Source organism: Indicator indicator, chromosome 3 (assembly GCF_027791375.1).
Source record: "Indicator indicator isolate 239-I01 chromosome 3, UM_Iind_1.1, whole genome shotgun sequence".
Taxonomy (NCBI): Eukaryota; Metazoa; Chordata; class Aves; order Piciformes; family Indicatoridae; genus Indicator; species Indicator indicator.
In genome coordinates, this window is record NC_072012.1 from 23,246,078 (window position 1) to 23,255,224 (window position 9,147).

The window sequence follows — 9,147 nt, forward strand, 5'->3', positions numbered from 1 at the left end:
AATCATAATTTTGCTAAGTATAGTGCAAGAGCTCTTTGCATTTCAGCTCTGCCTGGTTTATAACTCGATCACCTCAGCCCAATGTGTATGGAAACAAGCAGCCACAGACATGCATACATGTGAGTAGATGCTATTCAGGGAAAGGTACACAGATCTTCAGCCTGACCTCTGAAGATTCATCTGCTCACCCTGCTGAAGAAAAGCAAGGGCCTTGCAATTCCCCCTATGATGTATCTTGCGAAACCAAAGAGACAAGCCACAGACCACGCTACACGCCTGCATGCTCTCAGGCGTCTTCCTCAGAAGACACAGCAATAGTTTTACACATGGCTTCACAACACCTAGTGAACCCCTACACCCAGAAGCATTTCTCATCCACTAAACCTAAACCAAACTTCACTCCAGGCATCTCAATCAAATACTCTAAACTGTCTTCTGGAGATGCTCCCTCTCCTGAGCAGGCACAGGAGAAGAGGAGGGGACAGAGCTGGAGACATGATAGGCCACCATACATCTGATGTGCTCCCTTGATGGCACTTGGACCTTCAGCCAGTAGGTGGGGACAGGTTGTCCCGCAGGTTGACACATCACCTCCCTCTCAGGGAGTGGGCCAAGACATCCCTTCAGGAAAGGTCTATGAGGAGCACCCGTCCTGCAGCATACCCTGCGTGGTGTTTGTCACCCTGGGGACATGGGAAACTGGGTTAGACACAGCACTGAAGCACTTGCACAATTTGAAAAACCTGCATCACAATTTTAGGAAGAAGATAGGAGTCTGAAAGAAAGGAATTTTTTAAAAACTTAGGTTCAAGCTTGCACCTGAAGTGGATTTCTCACTTGCTGTCACTCAGGGCTCTTGCAGGTTGAACTTCAGCGCGTGTGGGCTGGAAAAGTATCACTGACTTCCCCTCCAAGGAGATGCTTGTGAAACTCTCACAACCAATATTAATATCAAAGAAGAGAGGAGCAGGAACAGCCTCCTGTTTTGTTTCCAGGATGAAAAAATGTGGCAAGAGGGTCCTTGCAAAGACTGTGTAAAATAGCCTCTGCTTTGCAATAAAAGCCTTTGGGGGAGTGTCTGAACTCCTCACTTGCTCCTCTGCAACTTTCACAGGCCATTCTTCTCCAGTTCCCCCAGACGCCTCCTCCTTTCTAGACTGAGATATTCATGTAAAGGGCATTGCCTACAATGAGTCATGAGGAAACATTACAAGGGTGCAGTCGGGGATGTCCTTACTGCCTGGGAAGACCAGGGATCCCACTGAGGTGGAGGGAGAGCAGTCTTGTCGAGATGGCTACCGGTGTGCAAAATCCACGTACATCACGCAGTCTCCCTAAACAGAAAGCCATGCTGACAACAGCAGGACAAGGGTGAATAGCCAACATCTACAGCCAGGAAGTCTGGAGTGACACAGGTGATGCCTGAGCTGGTGAGATGATTCACAAGTCCACAGGTGCCTCTGTCTGAAGTGAAGCTTAACCCAGCTGCTCGGGAAGCAGTGTTGTGCTCAGGAGGCATCAGCTGCTCCAAACGGTTGCAGGAGGTGATGGCAGGAAGCCTGTGGCCCTGTGCCTGGCTGTTGGATACCTTCTGCAGCTGCAGAAGGACAGAGGTAATGCCTGGTTCCGGGCTGTGGAATAAACAGGCACAAACCCTAGTACCCCTCACAACCCTGGTTTTCCTGCTCCAAGCAGCACACATGACCTCTCTGACGTTGCCTTATTGAAGGCAATTGCTCTAGTGAGAGATACATTAAAACAAACAAAAAAAGTCACCCATGGGGGCATCTGGGAGAAAGTCCCACAGGCATGGACCAGGGAGATCTCTGCCTCCATGGGCATCACCGTCCATTGGCACAACCTACCCCATGCCACACAAACTGTGACACATGCTATGACTTTAATTTTCCAGGATTGACCTGGTAGGGGGCAGGGAAACAAAGACAACCTGGCTAAGAAGAAGGCATCGTCTTACAAACTGGGATAGTCTTTTCCACAAGCAGTTTGTGCTTGGGCTTTAACAGGTGTTGAAAGTTGCACTGCCAGAGTTTGTCCCATGTTTATCCTAGAGGCTAGTCACAAGTATGAAGGGAAAAGTGTGAATTACACATTCAACATACATATTTGCACTCTGTACACCTTTCATGCTCAATGAAAAGGGAGGAAATGTTAACACAAAGAAAGGAAGCATGTTAAAAAGACCGAACCTCTCATCAGAGACTATTGAAATTTTCTTAACAAGGGCCTGTCTGAAAGGTTGCTTATTCTCAGAGGTAAGACAGTGCCATTTCCTTCCCTCACCATGCAGCAAACGCTCATGGCAAACCTTAACCACAGCTGTAGGGCTTGAGACACAACACAAATGAAAGCTGCATCTGAATCCCTCTAGTTGTATCACCACAGCTATTATCGGATTGAAAATGGTGCTTCAACCAGTTGATGTGCAAATACTGTATTGCACCACCATAAAATACTGCAGTACTTTGCCTTCAAAAATACAGATCAAGGGAACAATAAGGAAAATGAGAAATGCTGTCAGTCTGACAGTCTCACCCCCTTCTACCTAATGAACCAACACAGGTTGGGTGGAATAATCAGCGCAGGAAACATTGGAGAAACATGCTACATGCCACCACGACACAGTAACCTACTTATAAATCATTTACTAGTCACCTCAGGCCTTGAGGTAGGAAGTTTATATCTTGGTTTATACATACTTATATTTATTTACAACTATAAATTCTCTATAAGAAAAATATTTGGTTTAACTTTCTAATTAAAAGCTGCTAGCATAGACAGCTTTCAGCAACGAATTCCACAGATAAATTATACCTAATAAAAAATCTGTCCTTTAAACTCAAAAAGCAGAAAATATGTGTAAAGCCTCCACTGAAACAGAATTTTGAACCCTTTCACCTTTTATGGGCTTCCCTTTTTCCTTGACTTCAATTCTGGGTGACACACTGTGGGAAAGGTCTGCTCACACATGCTAGCTCTCACAGGGAGCTCTGAGCCTCGGTCACTGAACTCACTGAGGCAGAGATCACTTTTTTTAACGTATACAGACATGCCTCATGCAGACCCATAGTACCCATAATGCTGTTTCTGTCCTACTGTCAGATGTCACCTGACAAATGTGGGTCACGCTGGCATGTTGTGCTGACTTTGATTTCTATTTGGGGCAATCAAGTCTCCTTTGCAGGGGGGAGCAGCAGCTTGGTGAAGAGAGAAAGGATTTAACCAGAGATTACATCTCTTCAGCAAATTTGCAAGAAAGGCTCATTTAGGCCTTTGTGGACCTTCTACAGCCTTTCATCAATCCCATGTCTGACCACGTCTTTGGCTGTACCATCTGCTGACCAGTGATTTGGCCCATGAATTCGAACAATGACAGCTGAACCTGTTAAAATTTAACACAGTCCCTAACGAAACATGGTTTGGAAGAGGCTGCCAGCTGTGACCTTGCCTACTTTTTTCTTTTACGGTTGGCATCCTTCATTGGTTCTAGTCAAGAGATCTTAAAAGCACAACTTTATAAAATTTGCAAAGACACATCACATGGACCCTGGAGCCAGACAAGAGCTTCAGGAAGATAGACTATCCATTGGCCAACGTCAAGTTTTAGGAAGTCACAATCACTCACTAATCTCAGATCTGACAAATTCAAACAGTCCACATAGAGAAAAAGCCAAGGTATTCAGAAATCAGCATATTTCAGTTTATGCAAGAAAAATCCTAAATACAGCAGAGCAGTTACAGTGCATTCTGGGGGCTTTGGAGGATGAGGACATTTTTGTAAAAGTTGACCCCAGATGAAATTTTGATTTTCAAACCCTTATGCATTTGCAAAATATTGCCTGGGACCTCAAAGAAGAGACTTCAAAAACAAGGATCTTCCCTATTCTTAATTACTCCCTCACCCTTGTTACCTATTGCCAGCCTCACATTTTTAATTTAAGTGTCCGTTAAGAATTATAGAATAATTCCTGGAGCTAACTGGATTTCCATGACCAAACATTTCCACACATCTCTTTAATTTAAAACAAAAAAGGTGATGGAAGCCTTCGTTGTTCCAAAGATCAGAAGAAGGTGTAGGTGGTTGAATGGAAGTTTTTGAGGGGAATACCCTGCAAAAAATTCCAGAAATTGACATCCTTCTCAGGCTGATGTGGGAAATCATGGGTCAAAATCTGTTCTTTGTTACCAATGAACTATTACTGACCTCACCTCCTGTGCATTCTTTACTTCTACTGGCTCACTTAAAACTTTCTACACTTCACCATAACTGACAGAGAAAGTATGTATAACTCAGCTATAATCCTTCTTATACCTCAAGCAGCATCACTGCTTACTCCTCAGGTATTTTTTTCTTCCCCTTCCTCACTTTAGACTCCAGTATTTTTAATATATATATTTTTCTAATCATTTGACCAATAAGAATTTGCAATGAAAATGCCCACCAGACCAAGTAGGTACCAGAAACATAAATAACCAAAATGAAAACAGGTATTAGGTCACACTCTGTATTTCTTAAATACAGTGATTAATAACAAAGATGGAATTGGCCAGACTTTAAACAAGTTTTTATCTGTGCTGAAAGAGTGCGTAACTACCTCTTAAAATAGTTGAGAACTTTTTTACAGCCTATCAAAGCAATGGGTTCAGACAATATACAGCATAACTAAGAATAGTAACAGTCATTGATGGAAACTGATAACATTTGGGGACTGAAGGTTAATACATTCTGGGGGAAAAATAAAGAACAATGAAGAGTGAAATAGAAACTCAAATCTTATTAAAGAAAACTATTTTAAGGGTAGAATGATGTGTTTTAACATCAATCATGGGAAAATAGTTCAAAGTTCCTAAAAGATCTAAATTTGAAACCTTGGGAAAAATGTTGGTTGCAGTGACAGCAAAAAGGGATAAGAAAAAACAGAGTGCAAAGGTACTCCATTTGTATGTTTTAAACACTACAAATCTGACTGTTCATTTTTAGATTTCTGTGATTAAGTGCAGTGATGACTTAGTGTTCAGTCAAGTTTATCCTCTTTTCTGTATGCATTTCCAATGTACTTATCTGCCTGTAAATCATGGCACATGCTCTCAGCACCAAAGGCACATTGACATATGCAATCAAAATTGACTGCAGATTACAAATAAACCCAAAAGAACTTGCATACAAATTTTCAATTTATAGTGTTTTTGCCTTTTTTCCCTGAAGAAATTATGTTCTGCTCTGTACATTACAGTGGAAAGCCCAGGAGAAAAACAAAACAGGATCCTTGCTGTCTACCAGCAGAGCTACAAACAAGCCAAGTCAGCCCTGATGCAGCTCTGCAAACATGCAGTCACCACTTGGCTAGAGGGAAGCTGAGCAGGTGCCTACGTTAAACCAGTGCACACTTCGTCAGTTTGCATTTGAGCCAGTGCTTAAGTGCTCTGCCAGCTCAAGGGCTTAATTAAATTTGAAATAAACTCATTCAAGGAATAAAAGTCTGCCAAAGGTAATAAAATTGTTTACCAATTTATCAGGTCTGTCCTGTATACAAAAGAGTATATTTATATGCAGCATAGGTCTGGTCCTATTCAATTAGTGAGTGCATTTTAAAATATTTACTGATTGCAGGAATAGAGCCAACTCTGGAGTGTTTTTAAGGCTTAGGGGAGAAGTGCTAAATCACAAAGTATCTAATTTAACTGTGCAAAGTCAGGAATATTATTGCCTTCATTTTACTTACGAAATTCAAAGGCACAAGGGAATGAAGTGCGGGTTCAGTGTGTCAGAGAAGCCACTTGCAGAAGGTCCTGTGCTCGCCTAGTTCCCAACCAAGTGTCTTTTGCACCAAACATTGTCCCTCTCCCAAGGTGCAGATCAGCCTAATGGACAGTTGGGTAAACAGTGGAGAGCCAGTGTCACAGCTACACCAGCTGTGAATTATCTAAACAGATTAACAGAATTTTTTCTCTTGGATGCTGCTGTCACCTGTCCCTGTTGAATGATGGAGCAGTGAGCGTAAAATGGAGCCTCACTGGAACTTGCAGAGTCAGAGCAGCGTATTTTTACGTACTCTTTGAGCAGGTGAATTTGCATCGTGCATATGTAAAGCTCCCTTTCTCTTGTGCTTCTGTATTGCATCTTAGAGCTCCACCTCTGTCCCCCCACAAGACCATCTTTAAAGGTCAATTTTGAAATAATAGATGCTTAGCCAGTGCAGACTGGAATTTTTTTGGTAACATTAAACTACACTAGACAAAAGCCCAGATTACTTCAAATTGTTTCTTCAGATTACATATTTTGGTGTGTGGTTTTTTTTTTTTCTTGTGCTATATTTAACACTGATAATTGTTATATTTAAAAATATTCAAATGAGATAGTACAAAATATCTGAGCAAGTGAGTGTGCTTAGCTCAAAGGTATGTCTGCTGCACTGTAGGTAGCAAACAGGCAGTGTTTCTTGCCTTGTTTCAGCACAGGTGCGTGTGTAACCGTGCACAGAACTGAAAAAATCGCCATTACAAGTGAGAGGGGAGGTGGGAGCTGGCTCACCCCGGGATGTTCCTACGCCTTGTGATGTGTAAATAAAGTTTTCAAGTTCAGTCTGCGGACTTTCCTCTGAGTAAGAATTATTAGTATGACCCTCAGAACGCGCCCAATTTCTTCACGCTTTCTTGACGCTGTGGCTTTGAAGGGTACCCGCACAGCCCGATGGCAGCCCCGGGCGCAGATGTCGGCCCCTGACAGAGAGATGCTGCGGCTGAGCCGCGCCAACACCGCCGGCTCCGGAGGAAAAGTGCAACCGCGGTGCGAATTCAGCCGGGCACCTGGACCAGCGGAACCAGCAGTGAAGGTGCAGCAGCCATCACTTTACAGAGCGCGCCGGGCCGCAGCCACGGGTGAATGTGCAGGGTGGCTCGCGGGCGTGTAGCGGCAGCGCGGGGGCGCGCAGAGCCGGGGCAGCGGCGCGCAGCCGGGGCAGAGGGACAGTAGCGTCCCCAAAAAAGCCGCGGCATCCCAAGAGAGAAGGCAGCCAAAAAACCCTGAGGCACAGACGTACCACAGACGTTCAAAAGCCGCCGTGTTTTACTCTGTCGGATGAGAATCAGCATCGGAAAACCCACTTTCGGTTACCTGAAAGGTGACGCGCAGCTGGAGCGGCTCTCGGCAGGCTGGTATTTTAAAATCCAAACACTAGTTTTAGACGCCGGAGGCAGAAGAGCAGCCCCGGAGAAACACCCCACCCCTCAACCCCCTGCCCGCAACCCCCTTCACGAGGTCCCTTGCCCACAGCTGTCTACCCCCAGCCCTGAGGCGAGAGGGTGTTTCTTTTCTTTACGTATCCGAACCATATTTTTAAAAATCTAGCACTCAAATTTGGGGAAGATGGAAATTCCAGAGTCTTTTCCCCCCTCTGCACATGTGTGGTTCAGCAGGCTGAACACAATTTAACGTATCTGAGCGTGCACTGTGGGACAGAAGACACGGATCTCTAAAGAAAAAAAATCATCTGGTGAAGTCGTGTAATTTACATATATGGTTTGTTTAAAAGAACACCAATATTTTATAAACAAACATTTCCTATTAATTTGGCAAAACTATATCGTTAAATGTTATACATAGATAAAAGCTTCGGGACCCCTTAGATCGTGTGAAAATAAATATTTGATCTGGTTTGGGGGGTTTTCCCTGTCTTTACAGTAAAAAAAAAAATAAAATCAGTCAGAATCTTCACATAATGATTCAATTATTTACCTAAAACTTCAATTCAAAGTCAGAATTTTAACTCCGTCTGTAGCAAAATTATCTGTTTCTGAGCAAGGTGTTTTAAATAAATATTATTGGTTTTTTCTGACTTTTTATTGCTATAGGTGTTACTATGTAGCATCGCAAAACCTCAGGCAGACACAGAGGAAGGATTAGTGAATATACCTTTAAGCGGTCTTCCATAGTTATGAACTAAATAAAGGTTTCACACATAGAAGTTTTCTGTACAGAGAAATGGTGATAAGGCTGTTGAACAAAACGGCAGCTGGCTTACAGGGGCACTATGCAGCTGAAAGCAGTTTTCCACAGCAGCCGACTCGCCTGCGAGGCCACGGTCAGCCCTGGGCGACCTCTCACCCAATATATCACTAAAGACCCTACTTTGTGCGAACAGCTTTGCCTGCTCTAGTTACTCTCCTCAGCCTGGGCGTTTACCATAAGCAGGTTTAATTTTTAGTTCTGGACACGTTCGTTCAAAGCCACCTGTGAGTGCCTGACCCGTCGCTCTCTCCCGTGGCTCCTACATCCCCTCCGCGGGGTGCCACAGGCTGGCTCTGTGCTCCTTGCGAGGACACACCACGATGGCCCGCGAGTGGCAGCCTGTGGAGGTGCTGAATCCGACCTGGGGCCAGTTAAGGAGAGACGACTCGGAATTTACTCTGGCTGTGGGCTGCGCCTTGCAGGAGCCGCAGGTCGAAGAGACGCTGCGACGGGGGATGGTGGAGGCGGTCCCCAGGCCTGGGGCAGGTGAAGACGCGGTCCCGCACAGTCGGGGCGCCCCGAGGAGCTCTTCGTTGGGGTAGGTGACCCGGAGCACGGCACATGATTTCCCCGTCCCGGGCGCCCACTCACCCCGCCCTTCCCCTGCGCGGCTGCGGGACTGGGCGGCTGCTCGCCTGCCCGTGGCCAGGGGACGCGCAGCGCCGGGCACGGCAGGCGCCTGCACCTACCGTGGTATTCCTGGCCGGGGACGTAGGCGGCGGGGCTGCCGGCGATGTGGAGGGCGATGAGCACCTCGCCCTGCTCGCCGTCGCCCTCCAGCTCGCCGTGGTGGGTGCAGAGGAAGAAGAAGGGAGAGAAGCGGGCGCGGGGAGCGGCCGCCCGGCCTGCCGCCAGCAGGGCACCCAGGGTGGCCAACAGGCAGGGCCAGCCCCCAGGGACGCCCCGCCGCCGCTCCATGCTGCTGCCGCCGGCGCCGCTGGGGCATCCAGGGCACGGCGGGGCCGCTGCGCCGCTCCGCTCCGCACGGGACGGGGCGGGCGCTGCCCCCCGCCGCGGCCCGCGGGAGTTCGTGGGGAGGCGGGCGCCGGGCGCGGAGCTGAGCGTGGCGCGGGCAGGGTCGGCCCCCTCCGCACCCGCCGAAGTCTGCGCCGTCCCCGCCT

General features: G+C 46.6%; 1 protein-coding gene across 1 annotated transcript in view; it reads right to left on the reverse strand.

Annotated features, from left to right (window-relative positions):
* RELN (reelin) overlaps positions 1-8,944 on the reverse strand; it is a 262,132-nt gene extending 253,188 nt beyond the window's left edge. The window contains exon 1 of the mRNA XM_054399823.1: positions 8,716-8,944. Within this exon, the coding sequence (XP_054255798.1) occupies positions 8,716-8,944 (229 nt within the window). The remainder of the gene's footprint in view (positions 1-8,715) is intronic.
* Positions 8,945-9,147: the final 203 nt, after the last annotated feature.